The sequence below is a fragment of the Thunnus maccoyii genome, chromosome 23 (genome assembly GCF_910596095.1).
Source record: "Thunnus maccoyii chromosome 23, fThuMac1.1, whole genome shotgun sequence".
Taxonomy (NCBI): Eukaryota; Metazoa; Chordata; class Actinopteri; order Scombriformes; family Scombridae; genus Thunnus; species Thunnus maccoyii.
In genome coordinates, this window is record NC_056555.1 from 18670852 (window position 1) to 18696108 (window position 25257).

General features: G+C 40.1%; 1 protein-coding gene across 2 annotated transcripts in view; it reads left to right on the forward strand.

The window, feature by feature from the left end:
• Positions 1 to 25257, forward strand: part of pawr (PRKC, apoptosis, WT1, regulator) — a 69420-nt gene extending 44163 nt beyond the window's left edge. For both annotated transcript variants that reach the window (XM_042403308.1, XM_042403307.1), the window contains exons 3-7: positions 6623 to 6748; positions 13682 to 13716; positions 19402 to 19528; positions 22203 to 22307; positions 24791 to 25257. In XM_042403308.1, the coding sequence (XP_042259242.1) occupies positions 6623 to 6748; positions 13682 to 13716; positions 19402 to 19528; positions 22203 to 22307; positions 24791 to 24877 (480 nt within the window). In that variant the 3' untranslated portion in view covers positions 24878 to 25257. The remainder of the gene's footprint in view (positions 1 to 6622; positions 6749 to 13681; positions 13717 to 19401; positions 19529 to 22202; positions 22308 to 24790) is intronic.

Below are 25257 nucleotides of genomic sequence, written 5' to 3' on the forward strand. Positions count from 1 at the left end.
AAGAACTTGTGAGACTTTTAATCTATTGCACAATTTTTTAGTTTTATGGACTGGGATGTACACCAGGTACAATGTGTTCTCGTGAAAAACAGCGGGTTAGTGAGTGCATACGATGTCTAATACAATGTCTAATTCATGGACATTGCCTCCTCTGCACATCTGGTTTTTTACCTTTTTATTGTTTTAATTCTTTTAAATATGATCTGACGCTTTACTGACCACAGGTCGTTGTGCTCTATTATTTCAGGAATAGTGTTAAATCTAGGTACTAGGGAGTACAGTTGTCTATTTTGTCTGTCCAGTGTACATACGGACATTATATTCTGTGGATCTTGTGTTTTTTCTATGCGCAGCTGTATGCAACACTCCAAGACTCCAAGACAAATTTCCCCTCGGGGACAATAAAGTATATCTTATCATATCCAACGTGTAGCCCATCATCAGTCCTGTATCAAAATAACTGAAAGAGTGAAAGAAAGAAAAAGTACTAAAACTACAACTGATATCAGCAAATATATATACAAATATACATACAAATGCTGCCAATATAACATTTAATTCTGCACTTTACTGGTGTGCAATGTATTTTTTGCATATTTGCACATTCACACTGATACCGACATGTCTGATATCGGCCCGCTGACGTATCGGTCAGCTCTAGTGTCAGACTTCTTGCCGAGTTCGACATGTCTGTGCAGACGAGGCCGTGTGGTTTTCTGCGGAGGTCGATGTATGAAGGCTCTTGCGGACATTCAAAGATTTTTTGCCCAGCCCTGCCGAGCCTGTCTGGCCTGCCCTCACGCCTCAGCTCTCTTTGACACATCCAGAGGAATGCTGATGCTGCTATCTCTGGGTCAACAATCACAATGGTGGACCCCTGCTGTTTGTTTGCTGAAAGCTCTTTCTCTTTTTCTTGCATCCCTCATGTAAAGCGAACTCATTTTGAGGTCTGGCTGGGCGCTGATTATAATATCATAGTCTCACTTGGGGTGAAAACGAGGGTCAAGCAGTTTTCAAGTTCAAAAAGTGAAAGACTTTCGTTTGATAAATGCGCAATTGTAAAGAGAGGAACCCGGGGGCTTTGTGGCCAATAAAAGCTTTGATTGTTGAGAATGTCTTGTACGCTGTTTGACTTGACTCTGTCCCCAAATGACCCTCTGTTGTGCAATTCTGGGACTTAATTCAAATGAAAAAGCATCAGATTTTTATGACTGGAACCAGATGAGGATTGATGGAGGCGATAAATCATAAATTAGTCTGGTAGTAAATCTTGAAAAGGTACAACTTTACTTTTTTGTTGTGAAATTATGTTTTAATGAGTTTTTCTTTCTTTTCGTCACTCTTATTCCTTGTGCGCATGTTGTTTCTAAGTGTTGCCATTTTGGCTATGACTTGAAAACAAGAGATTTCAATCTGAAAAGGCTGTTCAGGCTAAATAAAGGTCAAAAAAGATTCAGAGTTTGATGAGAAAAGCAGAGAAGAGATGTTTGCATGTTAAATTAATGTCAACAAACATCCAGTACTCCCACTACACTTTTTTTTTCAGACCTAACAGTAATTCTCTGTGATATTTTGATTAAAGAAAGCTTCATTTTTTTACAGGATTAAACGTAATGTTTTGCCACAGATCAGTGAAGATCCAGTCACACCTTTTTGAGACTGTCAAATGATGTCTCACTCAGAGTCGGCTTACCACTCCTGGACCTAACACTGACCTTGGCAGCCTGTAATGTCACATTAATCATCCAGCAGCTCTGGGGTGGATGTCCTCAGTTTGATCTCTGCCATACCTGAGCGCAGCGCTGTGCACGTCTTTACTGTCGTCTTAGCTGACTGGCAGTCCTGATTGAAAGACAGTGGGCATCAATGTGCCAGCGTCCCTCTTCTCTAATAGATCATCTTAATGAAGTCACTGTGCTGCGGTGAGTGGCAGGTGATTAATACACACAAGTCATTAAGCCTGCTGTATAAGAGTGTGCTGCCTCCGGCGGAGGTGCCCTTTGCTTGTTTATAGATAAATCTGAGGACTAAGTGGACAGGACACTGGCAGGGTGACAGAGCAGCATGTGCATGTTGGATCTTACTGAGGTCTCTGAAAAAAAGTAGATAATCTTTGGATTATCACATTTTTAAGGTGGGGGGGGGGGTATTAAATTATCCTGACGTACCAGATGGTTTGTTAAACAGAACCGTCTGAGAAGTTGTCCATGGAAACTGTTTGGAAAAGGCCGACACTTTCAAAAAAAATACTTGGCAGGTGATTGGATGAACCATCTCTATGTCGCCGTCTTACCTTGCAAGGCAGCTGGATTCACGATGCTGATTGGTCCGAACCACCGGTTTTTCAGACACAAGCACATAACTTGAATCCAGCTGCCTCACAAGGTAGGTATTAAATATTCATCATATACATCCAATAAACAGGATCATATTTTGGTATCGTTTTATAAACTTCTAATATTGATTTACATGTGAGGAAAGTTTTGTCTGATGTAAAACATAAAAGGAAAAATACAGTCAAATGCATTAAACATAAATTTGGTTATTTTATGTCATTTTGCAGATATTTGCCATATTATTATATATATTGATATAAAAAACATTTGTATTAATATTATAATATTACCCTCATCTTTGGTTTTTACTTGCTTTTATTAATGAAAATATATTGCATAATGTTTTTTTTTTTCCTTCTGAGTAACACACTTTCATATCTAATCACACTGGAGTCAAGAAGTACATTTAGCTAATGTATAATCAACTGAAATGGGTACAAGACTGTGCCCAAAAAAGGTGAAACTTCTTATTAGGTAAAGAACCCTGAACAGCATTTTTTTTTTTTAGAGATCATAAATCTTTTGATCACTGGATGTCACTGTAGCTGTAACTGCCTCTACAGTGTTACGTCAGTGCTGCTGAATGCACTGAGGGGGTAATGTACAGCAAGTTTCACACTGAGTTTGAGTTTTTATTTGCACATGTTGACCTCAAATAAAGTAAAAACATGGAAAATAAAGTGCAGGGAGAAGATAAAGACTTCTAGCTAAACCTCTGTCTAAATAAAATATGTGTAAGATATATGTAGATTACATCATATCTGCACATCGTATTGCAAATTGACAGGATTATTGCAAAATTAATGCCCATGCTAAGAAACTCTTTACTTTATGTCCCTTGTCAGAGCTTATTTTACAGCACTGAAATGTTTATAGTACATTATACCTCCATACTTCTTTTAGAGCTAAGTTATTATTTCATATATCTTTTTTCCAATGTTCCAGCTTACATAAAAAAGTATTTATGTGAACAAGGAACTTCTGCGGTATGATCCACCCTGGCTTGTGTGTACCTGCTGCTGAACGATTGGGTGTCATCATCGTCTTTGGCAGCCAAGCCTTTCTTACTTTTTCTATATATTTTTTTTTGGTCTGATGTCAATGCCTGCTGCCACCACACAATGTACTCCACTCACTCTAATTAACCATCATACAGCATCACCCTGACAGTGACTTAAAAGGCAAATGCCAGAGCAGTTATGTAGACAAAGGATCAGATGTATTCAAATTCTTGCAGCCGGGTATGGAGCTTTAGAATAGACAACTGATCATTTTCATCCCCGGAGAGAGAGTTTCCAACCACAACAGACATTCCAATAGACCGTGACGCTTTTCTCCAGATGTAGCTTCTTTAATTCTTCAGAGTGCAGAGTGACAGACACGGGTACTGAGGCCGGAGCAGACCAGGATATGTGCTTTACTTGTTTTACTTAAGTAAACACTCTTGTGAGGCCCTGACATTGTCCTGTTGTAAACAGGAAGCAGAGATGATCCTGGAAATCTGGCTGCTTCTTTTAGCTCATGCTGTTTTTAATCACTCTGATGTTGCTGTTTGGCTGCATTTTACATTTATTTTAACTATGTCTTATTAAGGGGCAGTTAATCATAGATGATGGTATAACTAGACTTGGTTTCCAGGTTTCATAATCACATAAATAAGCAATATTGAAATGTGTGGTATATTTTCAATTAATCTGAAAGTCCTGGTTTGGTTTAAAAAGTGCTTCCATCATGCATAATCAGCCACAGCTGAGCAGAAACCAGCCGACCAAAACAGAAATGCAGATTGAGACTTTAAATTTACCATTTTGGGTGGAAAAAGCCACACGAGTCAACAAATCTTCTTCTGGGTTGTTTTTTTTTTTTAGCTAAAAGCGGGATCCAAATAAGCTATTGTTAGCTCTGTCAAACTTGTGCAAAAATCATCCTGCAAAATACTAAATATACATTAGATAACATCATTAGTTTCAATGAAACAACATGAAGCGTCCTGTCAGTATGCGTAAATAATATGCTGGCTGACATTAGCTACCATGTGCGGTCACTGTGAGACCTACTTTCATTTCCAAACGTAAGGAGAGCGATCTATTAAATGTGCCATATCTTCAACCACAAGAGCAAAGGGTGAAATTTAAGAGCTGTGATTCCTATCTTTGACAGTTTTTCATATGAATCTGGTCTAACCTTTAAGAACTTTCATTATGATTGAATATGAACATATTGTTCAAGACATCAGGCAAAAGCACCACTCATTCATCCTTCCACACCTTCTCTGCTTGTTTCCATCATCCAAAGGTAAGAAATTGGCCAGAAAAATACACAGACTCATTTTGATGATGTCAGGAGCAAAAACATCCCTTATATGGTTACACACAGATCCCTCTTTCCCTTTATTTGGAATAGAAGAAAATGCACAGCAATTTGGAATACTGGAGGGCAAAACGGGCTCCTTCTCTATCCAAAATAAACTTTGAGATTCCCAATTCCACATTTCAGGCACATTTGTGCATAGCTGAATGGTTAGTCACTGCACATTTCACTGTGTTGACACAGACAGACTTCTGTTCAATTTCATTTTTTTTAAACTCCAAAACTTCTACACTTTATTTCCCACATAATGTTTGCTCCAAGTCTCAAAATGGTGCTCTGTCAAATTGGCAGCTATAAATTGATTCAGAAAAAAAATGTTTAATCTGTAGGCTTGTGTGGGTATGGATGGATGCAATTAAAGTTTAAAACCGTGCAATTCCATGGAAGAATACCACAAACTATGGCAACACGACTTTAGAGTTGAATCAAATAAGGAAGATTTATTACAGGGCTCATTCCTGTCATTGTGTCCACCACTTGTACTTGCATGTGAGAGATGAAGAAAGGACTGGTGGAGGAGGAGGAGAGTGCAAACATCAGACTGTGAGTGAGAGTCAAAAAGAAAAAGGAGCTGGCGTTTTCCCCAAGGACAGCTGATAAACCGTTTGGCAGGAAAGGCCTTGCAAATGACTGCATTCCTTGTTAACCTTGTAAGGCTATTTTTACCACTAAAGGGCCCGTTGAGCGGGCACCTTTTGTTCGCCCTACAGCGTGAAACAGGAAAGAGTGGTTTGCATTGTGCCCCTCTGGGAGTTTGGCCCCCGATCTCTGTCTCTCGTCATCATCCAACCATCCGTCCTAATGTCAAGCTCTTTTTTACGCAACATATCTTCACGGCTCCCGACACATGAACCCGTTAACTACGCCGCACAGTTCGCTGCAAAGTAAATGCAAATAGGAAGCACATATTTCACGATAAAAGCTACGAATCCAGATTGCAAGGAGTCGAGTTGGAGGTTTTCCAAGGCAATGTGCAAGATCTCTGCTTAAATAATGAAAGCTAACTCCCCATTCCTCAGTACTGTCAAAGGGATGTTTGCTCTCTGTGTGTTTGTACATGTCTTTTATTGTGTTTTCAAGGGACATTCCTCTGGTCAAAAATCCCCTCTGACTGTCCCCAGGAGGTGAAAGGCCCTCGAACAGGGCGCCTTCCTGTTGGCTGACCAGAGTCCATCTAGTGTTGGGTAGCGTTTGAGCTGCAGCTCCTCATGGATTCCTGGAAGTGAATGTGATCATGTCTTAAGAGGATTAAGAGGAGTCCCTGGCTGCGTTGAGCTAGAGGTTAACATTGCTGTTATGGTGGGAATGACCTGGCCTGTCACTACGCATCTGTCAGTGTGTTTACATGAACTCAAGTGACTGAGTTACTGTTACTGTCGGAGAAAGCTGATTTCTTGGCCATGTATAACGGTAACTAACAGGTTTCTAACAGAGCTTTTACGAGCCCTGTGTGCGTGCGTGACAAATCTTCTGAGAGGGGACGGTTGAGGCAGCAGTGTGGTGGGATAAAGGGAACATTAACAGTCGCACCAGTGCATCCTTATAGCCAAAAATAATTCAATCCAAAGTCCAAACTGACTCCAAAATAAAGAATTCTAGCTTACAAAGTTTAAATAAGATGTTAAAGGATGATACATTTCACAGCAACACTAGTCATTAGTCCAAATATTTCTACAACAACAAAACAAAAACATCTCAAGTTAGCAGCATCTTATATCACTAATACAAAAAATGTGTAAAAAATATGGTCAGGTAGGTGAGACATATACCGCAGTGTAAATATGCTGCACAATTTGTTGCCTTAACCTGATTTCTCCCTATAATCGGTTTCATGCATGCATGTAAACATAGTCTGAGTGACTGTCTTCACTCTCCCTCAACGCTGATTTTTCTCTTCCCCCTTTTCTTCTTCTCAGAGCCTGGATGAGCTGGATGACGACGACGCAGGGGAGAAAACCAGGAGGGAGGAGGAGGAGCTGGTTCAGGCCAACACTGTCCAGAACGAGGCCATGACAGCTGACCCCTCCACTGGCCACTTAATGGTAAGAGGTGACATGACGGGAGAGAAGAGAGAAAGAACAGCACACTAACAACATCCAAGAACTGACATGATGTTTTTGTTTCTAGTAATGCCTGTTTTTTTTTCCAGTCTGTATTATCTCTCATAGGATCACATTATATTCTACTTTCCCTCCACACTTTTCTTGAGCAAAAATATTGTACAGATTGATGCATCGGTGCTGCCAAACAGAGGCACTGTTGCTCAGGGAGACACCCGGCGAGTTTTAGAGCTGACTTTTCTGTGTGGAAAGCTGCAGTGATGCAAAACCCAAAGGTGTCTTGGCATTTCATCATCACTGTGAAATCGGTTACAAGCAAAAAGAAACACCCTAAAATGCTGTTAAAGCTACTTGGTGAGAGGGCGCCTCAGAAGTCTGTCTGGCACTTTTGGTTTTTTTAGTGATACCATTTTGCTTATTCTTAAAGTTGGACAAATATACACAGTGTGAGACAGTTTCAGCTACTGGAATAAGAGAAACAAAGCAGTATCATCCATCACATAGTGTAAAATAGCACTGTGCAGTCCATAAAGCGAAGAGCCATATAAATTAAACCTCATTTCGAAGCCAGTGTTAGGATCTGCTTTGTGTATGAGGTGTCTGGTTCTTAAGAGTGTGAGGACAATTGATGTCTCTTTAAAGTGAGTCTTTTAATCTTGGCAAGTAATCCTGGGTTTATTAAATAAAGGTGAGCCCATGCAGAGACAGTCTGCTCTTCCTCCAAATAAGTCTGGGACGTGTCTGTAGAGTGAGGACATAAATGAATTAGTAAAAAATAAATCCAAATCAGAGATGACACGCTCGTAATTTGAGTCTTATATTTGACGACACCAGTATTATACGTTCAGTAGTGCGTATATGTAATTTCAAACTTGCTTCAAATATACACAGAATGATTATTAATAAGAAATAGAGCACACAGAGGATATGAAAAGAATCCAGCTGTGCAACAATGACTGAAACCTCTCCTGCTCTGTTTGTATTTCTGGAAAAAAAAAAGAAAAAATCATCTGGCTGACATGAAAATTGCCATATGAAAGAAATTATTTAAAAAAAAAAAAAAAAAAAAATGGCCCTGCTGCTGAGTGACAATCCTCATGGATGTAACTAAGAGTCGCATTCCAGACGGATCGGCTGTTATGCATCAGCAGGCTTATTTTGTTTTGGACCTGGAATCGTCTGAGGCTGTTTACGCAAAGCGAGGGCTTGTGTATAAAATATGTACACACACACCACACTAACAGGAAGATTGTGACAGCACCTGCTGAGATGTGGCTCGAATAAAAAAATAAAAAAAATAAAAAAAAGCAAAGGATTCGACTATTTACGTGAAGTAGTCATTGCATAAGCAAACAACAAGCAGTTCAGTAGAATCTGTTGTAGCTTTGCCCACACATCTGTCCATTTAGGAAAAAAAGGGTTCTCAGTCCACCAGTTCAAAGAGAATAAGTCTGTTAATTTCTGCTGAATCTGTTCTTACCATGTCAACATGAGGACTAACACAGACCAGATGTGGCCACGCAGAAAGTAACCATCACATGTCATGTAAAACTGACATTCATATTCTGCTGGGTGTCCTGTGTCAACAAGCTTATAAGGAGGCCGAGACCCAGAGAAATAAAGAGCTGCAGAGAGTTTGGTCAGTGGATTTACGACGGAGCTGTCAGTTAGGCATCTTTGAAGACGGAGCATCCCAAAAATGTGCCGTTCCTCCCGGGCCCCATTTATCACCTGGAGACAAGCAATTGCCATGTCAGACCTGTTATGATATACAATGTTCAGCCGGGCCTCTTAGCTGGTATCAAGAAACCTGGACAAAAAGTTTTTTGAAAAAGAAACTAAGTTCAGCCTGCGTCTCCATGGGTTGCAGAGCATTTCCCAACCAAAACAAGCTGTAACTCTTTGCTGCTGAAGACATAAGGGAAACTCCACCAAGGATTTTTCAGTATAAAATATTTTCTCAGATGATGTCTAAATTCTGTGGCGATGTTTTCTTTCCATCTCTTTCTGGGAACCTGGGAAACATTAAATTTGTGCATTCGATGTGCACTATCTGTGTGTCATGCATGGACACACACATACAGTATCTCCTCTCCGTGTAGCTGGATGCATGTATCTGATATGTGTATGTTCAGTGATGACCGGTCAGAGAGGCCCTCTGCAGGCATGTGGTCCTGGTTATCAGGCCTTACCTCCCTCTGGTATGCGAGTCCTGCAAGGAAACCTGTTTCAGTGATCCAGCAGCTAGAAGCATATGGAACATTCCTGGGGATCATCTACTTTTAATGTGGCGCCAGGTCCACAGAGGAGAAGTCCAGGTCTCTCACTTTCTCTCCCACATGGAAAACACATACTGCTGACAGTCTCCATCCAGCACTTTTTTAACAAGCTTCATTTGCATTTTTAATTAGCACCTTTCAGTTTGCAAAAATGGTGCTGATGCAAAGCATCTTGCTTGAACAGCAGGGAAACGTTCACTACCAATCACATGGCATTTCCAGCAAGGAGCAGCAGCTCCTGAGCTAGCAGCACAGAGAAGTCATGTTGCTGCCTAAAACAATATTTGATCACATTCTCACCTCTGTTGATTCAAGATTTTAAGTTTTGCTCCTATATAAGCCAACTAACCCACACCAATATTTATCTTTGACTGCTACTAGAACATGTTTGTCATGTTCTGCTACCAGAACAAATACTAAAAGTGGTTGGTTAAAAAGCAGCCTCACTCCATCACAAACAAGGGACATAGTATACAGCAGACCTAAACCTCATTTTGGTGTCACTCAAACTAACAATGAGTAGAGAGTGATGTTGCAGATTTTTATTTCTTTTTTTAGCACCCACGCAATGCACTGGAACTAAATGGTTCCTAGAAATGTTCCTTTAAGGACCACAGAGGAAAATACATTTAACCAACATCTGTGCAGTAGCTGCACTGGTCACAGAAAGGACAGGAGGTCAGCATGACTGTCTGTTTACAGTGTCGTATGCAGGTCAGTCTTGTTTTCATCTTATTTTCTGCATTGGCATTTTGAGATCTATTTCTTAAGCTGGCATCAAAGACTCAGACAGCTGAGGGGATGTTAGCATCTTAATTAAAATGTTGTGTGAAAGAGCTCCAAAGCGTTGTGTCAATGACAATACAGCCGTAAGGTACAATAAGTACAATGTTCGCCTATAATTATCATGACAAACATGTCATATACATAATACAGTATGGCATAAATAAATTGCAGCATTAGACGCTGGTGGGAAAAGGTTTCAAATGCTTTCATGTAAACATATACAACACTTACCACAGATCTTTCCCAGGACCCTGGGATTTTTCCGGTAGCCAAGTTTCGCTGGTTGATGTCTTTGGCTTCTCTGCTTTTTCTTAAAATGCTAATCAAGCATGCTTATTTGAAGAGGACATCTCTCTTGAATTTATTGAATGCCTCCAGTAAAATTGTGATCTTTATCAGCTTTGTAAGGAGGAACGGTCAGAGCGCTGAGCTGTTTTGTGGGTGGATGGAATGCCAAAGATCACTTTTTGGTGGACTAGGATTGCATTCCTTTAGAGACTTTTAAATTTAATAACCTGCCAGAGCATAAATTATAGATCACAAAGAACCTTAAGTATCCGATTAAGACATCTGAATGTGTTTTATCCGGTATTTAAATGGCACACAGTGTTGTAGAGAATTCCTTGCAGGTACACAAACACACAGAAATGCACATCAGGAATTAATCTGCTCGAGTCCAGTGATAAAGTACTTGTTTTATTGTTGACATTTGTCTATGTGTATTCATAGTAGCTCTGAGGTCTGTAGCGGGGCTTATGGGAGCTGTCAGCACAGCTCAAGCATGATAAATAAAGTTGCACAGGCTTGTGTTGTGTGCAGTGAAGTAGTCCTACATGAATTACACTGACCTTGTCTCACAGATTCATATCCCAGACAGGAGCTGCACCGCACACTGTAAACATCATAAGATTTCATTTTCAGAATTTAGGTTGCATATCAGACACAGAGGGATGTGGCTGATCCGTTTATCCTCAGGGTCCCCAAGTAATAGAAGGAATGAGGACCTGCAGATTGCTGTATAACATTAAAAACCTGTTTGATACTGCACAGTATGTAGATGAAAGTTGTTTTTTATCAGACTTATTAGTATTATTAGTACTGCAGTATTAAAATGAGATATTTAGAGCTTATCAAATAGACACTTAACACAATACACAATACTGTCACTGCACATGAAGTGTTTGATTGTTATTCCATGTACTCAAATAATTATCTGTCATGAAATAATCATGATCATTACATAATCAGTTATATTAAAGTGTCTGTTCTAACTTGAAGTATTGTGGTTTGCCAACCAGAAGAAGAAGAAGAAGAGATGTGACTGTGTTTCTATTGTATTGCTGCTTCAGTGTGGTTACCAAAATTTAAGAAAAGTATCTAAACACTTGGGAGAACAGTGTTTTCTGTTTATGTATCTGCAGTACGGTGGACATGCTGCCGCTGTCTACAGTACTCTGACTGTGCTGCTGAAATTAACTATATAATATAAAAGAAAATGAACTAGAATGACAAACTGCAAGTGATTATAAACAACGAATCAAACATGATCCTTTTTTATTTGTGGCACAGTGCTCTTAACTTGAAATACTATACAGCGAGACTTGCTCATGCATAACTGATCTGGTCGGTCTGTGGTCATTTTAGGAGAGCATTACACTCATAGTCTGAAGTTTTACCATAACTAACAGCTGCATTTCATTTCATACCAGCCCAATAAGCTTATTATACTAGCCAGTAAGTACAGCCCTTCTGCTTTAGCTTCACGGTCTACACTCAGTATCATATAAGAGTCATTCTTGCTGTTTTGTTTTGACTACACATATCAAAATGTGTAAATGAGGGCTGGCGCAGCTTCACAATGTCTGCTGACCGCTGTGACCTTCTCTCAGATTGTTGTTTTGACTCATATTTCAACCCCTTTTTCACATCAGAAAATAATCAATCCAGTCTACAGACCCTTATCAGTAGGTCAGTGCACTTGACATATGAGACATGATGCTCATGCATATGTCACAAAGTAAATCTGTTGAAAACTCAAAAGCAAATAATTATATCCCACAAAGTCGCTTTACTGTTGGAAATCAGCTGACTGGGTTTCCAGGTCATATAAACCCATTGATTTATGCAAGTTAGATGGTGGAAGCAACATACATTTACATTTAGACAGCATTTGTTATTTCTTTAGTCTGATCTGTAGTGACTCGGGGCTGTTAGGAAGAAACCTGAGTTTACAGCTGAAGAACTACATCTGCTTTGAAAACTAAACACATCGTATCTCAACTAAAACTGTTTTGTATGAGACCTCACACTTTTTCTGTCTTCTTTTGCTATTACTTTTTACTATGACTGTTTACTTTAAGACAGGAATTTGACAGAAAATACATGAGTGTTTTTAAATGTGAATAATTATTTAAGTCATTATCAAACAAAAATGGCAAATATTTACTTGTTCCAGCTTCTCAGATCTGACAGTTTAGACACAACAAGCCTCGGGCTCTTTGTATTTTCACTATTTTCTGACATTTTATCAACTAAACAATTAGTTAATTGGAAACATGCAATCCTTATGAATCCATAATATAAATAACTTTCAGTTCTAGTCTTAAATGTGATTCATTGGTCTTTATGTTATAGTGTCTACAACCTAAATACTCACAGTCTGGTTCTAATTTTTTCTAAATGTCCCTGATGAACCAGCTCCATAGTTGAAGTCTTTCTCTGTATTAAGCTTTATGGGTTCAGACTCAGTCCGTTATCTTACACTTGTGGAGTAGCAACAACTGTCTGCCGTAGATTAAATTCTTGATAAGACAGGTGGTGGAGAAAGATCAAACGGCTTCTGTAGAACTGACTTTTCAAGTGCAGCTTTGGCAGATGTTGGATTACACAAAATCCTAGAAAATGTCAGTTTCCAAAACAGTATTCATCAAATCGCTTTTAAATCCAGGTGTTGCTTGAACCATGCCTGATGCACACATCAGGTATTATTAAATGTATGACCTGCTGCTGCTGCTGCTGCTGCTGCAGACTGTCCTCCATCTTAGTAAATCTATCCAGGCTTGAGCCGGGGAAGAGATGAGCGTTGGGGTTTCATCCACAGGTAATGGATGAGATGTCACCGAGACACAGAGGCTGGTGCATGCTAAGAGTCGGGCACAACGTTTCCCTTCACCCGCTAAAGCCAAGCTCTGACTGATAGATTGTAGCAAAGCCAAGGCTCCTCAATCAAACTCGGGACCCTTCACTGCACAAGACCTTAGGAAAGCGGAGATGCGTATTCATCTCACAGTGTCAGCGACACAAACCTCATTTTTCGGGGGGGGGGGGGCGTTGTTTTACTGAAGGCGATTTTATTGGAGCATCACTGCGATCTAGATCTAAACAACCTTTAGATCATAATATAATGGGAAAACAAGATAAACACGCACTTCCATGTTGCAAAACAAGATTGCCTTCCACAACTCGGGGCTATCGGGCTCCTGCTGAACTATTAAATGCAACAAAAGCTCATCTATATATCAGCTCAGCAGCTGCGATACACAAACGTTCACACACAACCTAAAGGCTTTCTATAAATGCTGCTCCTGATAAATTTCCCTTATCCTGTAGATGGAATTTTGTGTTTTTTCCTCTTTAGTGAACCAACACAACCCAAGGCAGATGAACAAAACAGATGATACATAGTTTTTCTAATTGACAACTCGAAATTAGAGACTTAACAACACTACTCTATGAAAATTAAAAAATCCCCAAAAACACGTGATGCAATTTACACCTCTGAGCTATTGTTTGTGAACCAGAGGCATTCCTATCCTCATGTGTGATTTTTCTTTTCTTTTTTAAATTTCAGGAAACCCCAAGATCTGGGAGCGGCCGCCACAAGAGGTGAGACTCATTTTTATTATCCTGACACTGCAAGTGGAGTTTATCAGCCTCAACATCACTAGTGATGTATCAAGAGAAGGAGCAGAGGCTGGGATGAGAAACAGCAGTTTTGAGTCATTAATTACACAGCTCCACTGAAAATGTCCGAGGGCCTTTTCCTGGTGTGTCACCGTAGAGTTTATTTTTTTTTCCTCAGCGCTTCTCATTTCAAGCTTTTCTGATTCAAGAAGAATGACTGTCGATGAATGTTTTGAACAGACGTTGACAGGACACCATCTGGACCTTGGACACTTTGTTCAGACCATCATTTCACTTCCGTACCTGGCGGAAAGTTGTTGAAAGTAAATGATTCACTTTGAAAGGTTTGGGGTCCAAAATGTGCGGTTCAGCTCAGCCAAAGATTGCTTTGGCATTTGATAACAGGTTTAAAAAACTCTTTTTTTTCATCATCCAAAAAGATTGATGTTTGTACAGACACCTCCTTCTGGGCAGATTTTCTCATTTGTTTTATACAGTTTCCTGTTGAAGTTTTGGCAGAAAGCACAGAACTGTGGTCGAAATACACATTGTTTGATCTGCTTGCATTGTATTACAGCATTGAAATGATAGAGAATAATATAAATTTGACTTTTGTGCTATATTTTGTGCATTCCCTAAATTTCTGTGGGACAAAGATCTTGAAGAACATTCAACACACAATTTTCTTAACCTGTTGCATACTTTATTTCAAATAATCATGATGTACAACAGAGTAAATCATGCAAAATTCAACGTTATTGAATCCTCAAATTGCAGCCTGCAACACTTGATCAACATTACAGGTGCTGAAATCCTCTGAGAATCTCTGACAATCCCAGTGTATTTATTTTGTGTTATTTGCAACCAAATTGTTAAGTTGTGGCCTACCCCAACAGCCTATTTCACCAGCTGACATTCAATCTGGCCATGTAATTATGGTTAATGCTCTCATCAGCTGGCCTGGCTACACTTGGACGCTTTGCGCTTCTGCAACGGATAGCCCGCCAGGTGGGCTGGGCAGCACAAGATGGCTGATAGAACAACTTTATACATACATGTCTCCCTCTCTGTCAGTTCCTCTTTTTTCTTTATCTTGATACAAACCATGCCAGTGTTTGGCAAAGCTTCCTCACAGTTTGTCCCCGCTGTCCACAAAATTTTGTGTTGTTACTTAAAAAGACTGTTGCCATACCAAAGTCCATTCAAATATCTAGCATTTTAAAATGCCCTGGCTTTTGGACAGTTGTCTTACGCCAACACCCTGTCAGCTAAAAAGTAAATCAGGCTCTTTGCTCAGACTTCTGTGCCTTCTGACTGACTGCTACCTTTTATAGCCACAACCACATCGCTGTAAGGCACGTCCGCAGCAAAATTTAACATGCCGAAATGTGCCAAACATCACTGGAAAGCAAATTTTGTACAAAAAGGGAGAATTAGATAAAAACAGTGTTTCCGGGCAAGCAAAGTATAACTGTCTACTTGTCTTTCTGTCTGTGTTTGTGTATCTGTCCGCAGCTAATCTCGCATACCACGGGACCCATCAGCCTGGTATTTTTTGTGCACATTTCTGACTGTATGCTCAATGACCTCTCATGGTTGCAGTGATTCACAATTGTTGAAAAACCTATTTCACAACACGTTTTATACCACCACTGACTGCTGACTCCTCACCTTTCTTAACCAGCCAGTAGGGGCCGCAAGTGATCAACAACTGCAGCAAAAGTCGTTTCCGACTAGCTTATTAACAAATCTGTTGGAAACCACATTTTGGTCTTTCTCGTGGCTCAAAAACTGACATCCATAGAAAAGTTTGGTCTCATCTTGAACCGCAGATTAATTCCACACTCAATATGTTATGGTCCACTAAAGTTGGGCACAATAGGAGATGAATAAATCCCCATTTTTGTTAGCTTTGCTGCTATCTTGACTGTAAGGGAGCCGGGAGGGACAATTGAGTGAGATTCAACTATTTTGCTCTTTGGCAACGCTGTCGCCATGGTAGCGACTTTAATTATGCATAACTTTAAGCCTTAATCCAATTTAAAGGGGTGAGTTTTATAAAAAATTCACCTCCCCCATACAGTTGTCATGAACAGCGAAATTAGCTATAGAGACCAAAACCATTTTTTTGTACCAGCTGTAAACATTTTTATTTCTGCTGTAAAGTTGGGCATTTTAACATGGGGCTCTATGGGGACTCGCATTGGTTTCATTTTTCAGCCCCGAGGTTGCTGCTTAGTTTATACAGTTAGGCGAACCCAAGAGGATGCTCCATTAAAATACCATTACACTATTCTGTGCATCTTAAAGAAAACTGACACTATATATGCCCCAAGACACACAAGATGTGCACTCCACTGAGTGCACTCTTCTAGTTTATGTATGTTTTTCATAAACTGACAAGCATATTGCTTGGCAAGGCTCAACATCTGCTGTTAATGCTGGATGTTGTGACCAAGTGCAATACTATGGCGAGCTGATGTTTTCTATGCTGCATCTACAAAAACATTAGCTTATGTGGCTTATTACTTCATCAGTATTGAAATTTTGTCAGTGCCTGAAGCTTCTTTCATCTTTAAAATGAAAAAAAAACAACACTAAGTACTTAACAGATCGTGAATACTTCAGGGGGCCTGGGAGAAAGGAGCATTCAAAACTGAAACACACAGAGAAAAATAAATATTCTGATTACATCTTAAAACTACCAGCTCAAGACAACTCTGAACAGAGTTTGTCTTGATGTTTTTTTTTTTCCAGATAAGAGGAATATCATGTGTCAGGGCTAGGCAGGGTGTTAATCAGATGGTTGAGTACTGTTTGTTGTGGTTTCCAGTGTAGTTTTGACTTATTCCACACTGACACTTGAGATTGTGAGAGACGTTGTTATACCTGTGGCTGCTGCTGTTATTGGCTCTCCTGTCTGTGCTTTCTCCTTCCCACCTGCCGAGGCTCCCAAGAGTGTGTGATTGGCTCAGCCTGTCTCTCCCCCAGACCTCACCCTGCAGGGTGCTAATGGGCCACAGTGTGATATTTAGTATCGAGGACATGGATGTTTAGGCTTGGCTTCAACACCCGCTGAGCGCCTTAGAGTAGAGTGTGTGTGTTGTTTGTGTGTCTGTGCGCGACATGGGAGATATCTCTCAAAACAAGATGGCATGCATGGATGTATACACACACCCCTTACAAAAGCATATCATTGTTTTGTGTTTGGCTCTTCTTAGGGCATCATGGTGAGGGGATGTATTTGTTGTCACGCTTTGTAATGTATACATGTATGTGTGTGTGTGCGTGCACAATCGTTTTGCATGTGTGCTAATGCCAATAAAGGAAGAGCGGCCTTGAAGAGCTACGATGAGAGTGACCAATGAAATACATTTTTATCTTGGCGTAGGCGAGCGCCACGGAGAGGGTTTCAAGGACTCCCTCTTGATCATAAACGATGGCCGCTGCAATGTTTTGCTCTCTATAAGAATGAGCAAAAATAAGCTGTTGGTTCTGTAAATGTCAGGCTACAGAAAATACCACCTCTGATTGTGTATCTGTAATGTCTCAGTAGCCTCAATAGAGAAAAGAAGAATGGCTGAGTTGAGTAAAATAGATATAAAACTCTGAGAGAAGAGTCACACTTTTTACCACTGTGTGTATGTATGTTTGCATACCTACTGTTTGTTTACAGGATGGGGCTCGTGTCTGTTGTTTACCACTATTCTAAGACTTTACACTACATCAAGTCATGCTCCTTAAAGTTGGGTGATATGAAAATGCACTTTTGCATGTATTTGGTATTTGAAATCTAGTCAAAGGGATTGCAAACCAAAACATTTGCATGTTCAAATTCCACTCCCAGATCTCTCCACTATAACAGTTTTTCACATTAGATGAATAAATTTGTAACAAATTTTTGAAGCTGTGTGCACAATGTGGTTGTTTATGACAGTGCTATTCAATATTTTTTTTAGTCGTAAAGATTTCCAGACAGTCTATTTACCCTTAAGACCAAATTGTACAATTAAATCTCCTGTTTTGTTTTAAAGTCCAGATGAAAAAGCATTTCTAGAATATCTAACCTCTGCATTGTGACATATTTTCGAGTGAAACAGGATAGACGGGCAGGACGTAACGTTTCGTAACGGAATTTGATTTGAACGTTGAAAAGTGAGCATGTCATAATGAGTCTTATTAGCTCTGTGCTGCTAAAAGTTGAATTTTGATTGATTGGTGGATGTCATGATATTATTGGTTGAAATGGGTTGGTTCAAGCCCACGAAGGCACACATCATATTTTGTTTTGCTGGATGAACACATGATTTTATTTTTGATATAATATAATAATGTATTTTTTTGGCATATATTGTTAAATACGTACACAATATGACCAGGATTCTCACCTTAAAGGGTTAAAAAGGCATTTTTTATTCATCTTGACTTTAAATATGATTTTTACATCAATGTGATAAAGTCCCTTGACTTTTCAGGTGTTAAATCCACTAAACCAGTCAAAAAAGATGTTCCTATCTGGTTATTTTATGTATTAATGGTCTTACAAATGAATTTCCAGAATCGGAGCATCCTGGTAGCCTCTTTCTCCCCATGTATTCTTTTTTATCTCTGCACTGTTATCTATACAATGAAAATCTTCTAAAAATAAAAAATAAAGAAAAAAGACCTTCCGGATTTCCATTTTCTATGTTGTGACAGATTATATCCATATTGCCCAGCACTGCTTCTCCAATCTTAGAGTTAAAGTGCTTTGTAAAGCAGTCTAATAATGGGTACATCATATCTGGCAGATCCTGAAAAGAGACGGAGTGCAGATGGCACAAAGGAGTTATATTTGTCCTTTGTCTTGCCAGCAGCTTTCCTGTCTATTTGAGCTGTAGAAATATGCCGACAGCCCCCTTCAGACAATTCAGTGAAGCCCACAGACTCCCCAATAATTTGATTTTATAAACCTGGCACAATCTGTTCCTACCAGAGAGTGGGAGTTGTTGTAGTCGGGGAGGGTATAGTGCCAGCAACTCATTCCAAGTTTCCACGTCAATAATTATTGAAATAAGGTCAGTAAGAAAATAAACTGCACATGAATATTCTTTCCTGGCTGCCCCAGAATCCTTCTCTAAGCGGCGAGGAAGCGAATAAGAGATAAGGTTAATGTTCTGCTCGAGCTGCATACAAAAACCTTTAAAACAATTTTTTCTTCCCGGCTTAAGAACAGTGACGCACAAATTGCCACCGCCATTCTTGAGCCTATTTGAAGATGTAATATGTAAATTGTTTCTTAATCAGAATCCTTTTTGCACCAAAGTTGCAAACCCTTGATGTCCTTTTCTCCATTTATGGAATAAAAAGGCAGAGGTGTGTTAATAATGCATGCCTAATTGAAAGGGCAAACACGCTGAAGATATTCCCACCTGCTCTTTTGATGATGGATGTGTCATCCCATTGAAGTGTAATAATGTGGGTATGATTCATACCTTCAAACGGCCTCACTGTGAATGCAGTAGTGAACACTTTGAACAGTGGAAATTGTCAAAAATTTCCACTATTCAAAGTATATATATATATACATATATATCCAACTTTTTATTCCACATGTTCAATTTGAAGTAGACATGAGTATTCGAGTTGTACCCTGTGTACTAGTGTGTGTTTGTGTGTTTGGAACAGCTCTGCAGGACCAGGATCTGAGGAGGACATGGGCGGGAACAGCAGACAACGACACAACCGTCATGGCAGAGACGGAGGAGCTGCAGCATCAGGTAGTCTGGAGAAAAGGATGGAGGAGCTGGAAAAGGTTTGTCTACTAACCCTCTCTGTTGTCCTTTTACTGCTCGGCTTCAGTCGCCATTTATAAAAGGTGAACACCTGCCACCAGTACACACACACACACACAAGCTAATTAGATCATGTTTTAATAGTGCACTTATCATATAATTTGCATGTCTACTTCTGAAAGGTTAATATCAGCCTTAGATAAAACCTGATTTTGGCTGATTAAAAGGAAAGTAAGTCGTCCAGTTGTGTGTATTCAGAATACACATGTTGGCAGGGCCTATCGCCTCCCTGCTGTGAGAAGGTCAGCGCCCTGTTGGTCTTGGGCATGCAACCCCATCTGCAGCAAGCAGATCCGTATTAAACATACTTGATGTTTAACAGGACACCTCACTGATGTGTTTAATTTGGCAAGAAACACTATGAAATACAGATTAAATCATTATTTTTTCACTTTTTCTCCTTTTTAATTCATTTTTTTGGCCTAAAACAGTCAAATTTAAGAATATTGACTCTATCAAACATTAGAATCAGCCTTAAAGAGCTCACTAAGCATAATTTGAGTGTAATTATAGATAGGGCTGCAGCTAACAATTATTTTCATTATTGAGTTATCTGTCAATTATTTCCTCAATTAATCGGCTAGTATTTTCATATATTATTATCTTATTATTATTATTATATCATGTAAAAGCCCCCAGATTGTCAGAAGCAGTAGTGAGTACATGTCCTCAGTGTCTTCAATTTGCTGACTGAACCAACATATACACAAAGTCTGTGTATCTTTTTATACAAATTGCATCTCATTATGTTATGTCCTGGAAAATAGAACATAAATTCTGATGAAATATCAGCGAGTAAGTGCAAAGTTTTTGTCTCTCACCCACTTCCCTGTGTGTAACAAAAGTCATATTGAACTCAGAGCATCATGGAAATCTAAAATCACAGAGGAAACATCAGCTGTATGATTGACATCTGCTATTACACGTACCTTACTTTGTAAAGATCTATCCAAAACTATTCTGGCCCGACTGAAACCTTCCATCAACGGTTCTTTGTTCAGATGAATTTCCACTTTGAGTCCTTTTGAACGGCCGCCCGAGCGCTGATTTTGTGGCTCAGCACTGGCAGAAATTCTCTTCAGTGTTGTTGAAGAGATGACCTTTTACAGTGCAGATATGTCTTTTCCTCCTACGCCACTCCTATCAGACACTCAGCCCCTCATCGCTGCCACAGTAGAAACTCAACCCTGAATCAAATGTCACATGGGAAGCTTTTGAAAAAAGAAAAAAAAAAAAGTTTTTTGACGAGAAACACTTTTAAAATCACATTTCACACATATTTTTTGACACTGTGCACATTGTTAAAAACTGCACCTCTGATGAAACAGCATTCTGAATCTCTACGACTCTTGCAGCTGTAGCATTATATAACTATAAAACCACAGAATTACACAGGAAAAAATAGGTAAACTTCAGTTCTGTCGCCATACTTCAACACCATTAAATCCCCATTTCTATCAACAACACCTGTTCACCAAAACAAGTGTCCGTCTTTAACCCAGGTCAGATGAGACGCCCTCAGACTGCAGGTTAAACCCACATCAGTCTGGACAGAGAGACGTTTGTTCATGAGTCCCTATGAGACTTCAAAGCCGCAGTTATCTATAGTAGCTTCATTAAACAGGATGAATAGGGTTTCATTGGTGAGCATATTTATGGCGGCTACATTATGCTTTGTGCCTTCTCCTCTACCTGCTCGATCGGTTTCTATGGAAACGATTTCATGCTTATCTGCAACAGAAAGGAGGTGAAACTGGAAAGTGGAATCCCTGGTCTGATCTTCATTTTCATGATAAACAAACAGCAGTTTGAACGTTTGAGCATGTTAACCTTCTGTGTTTTACCGTTCATACAATATATATCTCTCTCTCTCTGTACAACAGTATCCACTTATTTAACTGGTACTTAAGGGGGTGGACTGGAATGCACTGGTTTTTGTCATACAGTATCTTTTTCTTATGAACTGACAAAACACATTTAAAAAAATGTTTTTCTTTGTAATCTCATGCAAGCTTTATCTTATCATGATTTTAAACTGCTGAATTCAGCCCTTTGCAATTTTACTTTTGTCCTTCTAACCCTTTGATAGGAAAAGTGTGAACAGAACATTGAATGCTTTCCAAAGCTGGACAGTAGTTAAGATAAATGCACATAGAAGTCACCTGATGAAGACCAGCTGTGTCTGAAGTGTTTGGAGGGTTTCTTCTAGTATAGATGTAGCAGAAATGCTGTTGAGCAGAGGTCATACATATCTACTGTATATCCTTTTCCATCCATCTATCTACAGTATATTTCTGCCTCTTATCTGGATTGTCCCAGTGATAGCAGGCTAAGAAAAGTAACCCAGATGCCTTTCTACGTAGCTACTTGACCCTGGCTCCTCCTGGGGGATCCTAAGGCGTTCAGATGGCAGGTCAGATGAGATGTACTGTGTGGTCTGTTCAGCACAGTCTGGGTCTGCCCCAGAGTCTCCTTCCAGTTGGACATGTTTGAAATACATCCAAAGGGACGCGTCCTAATCACATGCCCAAACCATCTCAACTAGCTTGTTATACTAGACGTGGTCAGACAACACTTACCGTGATGTAATCATGTTGATAACTGTGTATGTGTGTATTGTATGTGTGTTTTCAGGAGCTGGCCAGAGAGCGTCAGGAGACCGCCAGGTTGCTGAAGGCCCACCAGGACAAAGACGACCTAATCGGGAAGCTGAAGGAGGAAATCGACTTGTTGAACAGAGTGAGTCCAGCCTACGTGATTTTCTGCTCTGATGTCTGATAATTTAGAGCGTTCCTTTGTGTTTACATGTGTGGGTGGCTTTTTGGGGTTGTAAATCATCATCTGCCATTTTAGTGGAGTTGTGTATTTTTACAAAGATTTTCTTGCAATCCATTAGAATTTGGACATCAACAAACCTTTATTTTTTTTGATTTAGACACTTGTAACATTAACTATTCTTGCTCAGAGGCATTGTAATTGTAATTTTCATTTCAGATACTACACAAAGCCCAGTAGTTTGATGACATTTGAGCCTCTAAAGTTACATGTCAGTGAGGCAGGTGACATTTATGTTTTATCGATTTATTTACCCAACACAAATCTGGTGCTTGTTGGATGAGAATTTCAAAAGTTGAGACATACTGACTTTTTGTCAGCCAAAATCTGGGGGTATTTTCAGTCTTACATGATGAATACTTAAAAAGAAAAAAGATCAATAAGTGAGGACTTTTGTCGCAGCTGAAAACCACAGTTTCTACCTTTTTTTTTTCTATTTCACCATGTCTCAGTGAGGTCACATCTCTCACTTCACTGGCTTTTGATGTGCTCTCAGGCATATCTGAAGTAGTCTGGTAGACTGAATACAAGTTAACAGCGGTGAAATGAAACTAAATCATCACCAAATTACAAGCTCACCATCTTCAGCCAATCAGTGTGGTATTGTCAGTCTACCTCTGATGTGAGAAAAAGAACACAATCAGCCACCAAGTTTTCCACGTTCACCGTACAATGCAGGATTGAGTTTGTTAATTAGTTTGATCTTTATTATTGAATTGATCCACAATCTTGCTAACCCTTTTTTTTAACTATGGCCCATGTTTCACTGTCTTTTGACCTACTCGCTTGTAAACATAGTGAGACTCAGTTGTGGCTCTTTTTAATTAAGTTGTTCTCTAAAGAAGAAAAGTTCTCATTTAGGAATGTCTAGACGAGTTGTGATAAGCAGTGCTACTTCATGATTAGTGCCAGAAGTGATATGCGGTATATATCCAAATGGTTATTGAGAGACCTCTCATCGTTTCACACTGAAGAGCTGAAGTCGTGCGTGTTTTGAAGTTTGGTTTGGCCTCATGTGTCTGGGTTCTGTTTCCTCCTGTCACTGCGGTCAGGGTTGAGAGGTCAGGTGATACTCCTTCAGCTGATCTGCCTTTATATTCAACAGCCGGAGTGAAACATCCCCCGAACCCTCTGAACCCCTGTCTCCTTCTCACCCCAAACTGTCAGCAATCCCTCCTCAACTCTTAGCCTTCGCCCGTGTTTTCTGGGTCACCGAGGCTGGTGGTAAAGTACAGTTCTGTTTTTGGCATCTCTGAAGGGAAACGCAGCGGGAGGGGGTAGAACTGAAAGGCTTTCATGTCTCAAATATTCTGACAAAACAGATCGTACTTCTCCCCTGAGGAGGCAATCAAATCTAAACAAGAGATCGAGCTCTGCCAACAAATACAACCATCAGCGGTATGCACTTTTTCACCAGTCGGAACGAGTGCCGCTTGATTATTATCTTGACACGTTTGCCATTATGATACACCCTACACAACCTATCTGCAAACACAAAGACTGCAATATTGCAGGAGACATCACACTGATAGCATCACATGGACAGGAAGATGGTCAGAAGAGAAGGGCTTTATGTAAGGAACGGCCGACGTGGTGATAGCCATCAGAAATGTCCCTGAGAGAGGCTCCCGCAAGGCCTGATGGGAAAGCAGGAGATAACAGTTGATCCAGTCCGGTGTGTCTGCAGAGGAAGATTTAACCCTCGGTTAGTCATTGTAGAAGTTTATTTGGGAGAGAAAAGAGAAGATAAAGCTCAACCTGTGTCTCCCTCTCGATGCGCTTTGAAGAGAGAAGTCTTGTCTCATAGAGAGCTACGGATCCCCGCAAGCTCATCTATCCATGCCATGAAAGCTGATGAGATCTTCCATCTAATGATAAAGCAAGTTGTCGAGTTAGCATTTTCAAAGGTTAAAGTAACACACCGGAGTCTACTTTCTCTGTACACAAAGCCAATCTGTGTGATCTGTCTTATCACTCTTCCTTCCTTCCACGGCATGCTGTGCAGAAACTTGTGACCTCCTCACTTTGACTTTTTAAATTCCTCTTAGCGCAGTTAGGCTCATTTCCCAACAGCCGCGCAGTCACGACCGGTGATGGAAGAAACCGAAAATGAGGAGTGTCACTTTGATGAGATGGTGCTGTGGCAACAGAGAGCCTCTCTCATTTGCAACTAATTGAAGCTGTTAATGTCTAATTTGTTGCTATCAAGGCAGCCCGGCTAGAGGGGGAAAGCTGGCAGCAAGTAATGTTCACCCTAATTCTCAGACTAACACTCCAACCTGACCGGGCTCTCAAAGGTATAGAGGCAGGGTCTTGAATATTGATGCGTTTAAATGTGTCCAGAAAGTGCTAACCCCAAAGCTGTCTGCCTTTTTTTTTTTTCCCAGGATCTGGATGACATTGAAGATGAGAATGAGCAACTCAAACAGGAGAACAAGACTCTGCTGAAAGTGGTGGGTCAGCTGACAAGGTAGAACCGCTCCGCTCCGCTCGGATCCAACAACCCAGCCTCCCCCCCCGCCCCCCCACCTGAAGAATTGGAGCATCTTTATTGTCTCCCAACCTCCTGCCCTGGGACAAGTTCACCAGCGTGGCCTTTTATCTGTTTGATTCTGTCTCTTTGTCTGTTAGAGGTGAAACTGTAAAGTAGTCGTCCTCAGAGCCTCACAGCCTTAAGTGTATCCCCTGAGGAGGATTTATTCCATTTGTCGTGATACCTGAGTGAACTAGAGGCTAACTTCTCCTGTCCTGACATGGGGATTGTCTGTCATCGTATACATATTTAATGTAAATGTATTGTATATAGGCCATTTAGATTGTTCATTTTTTTTGATTTTTTTTTTTTTTTTAAGAT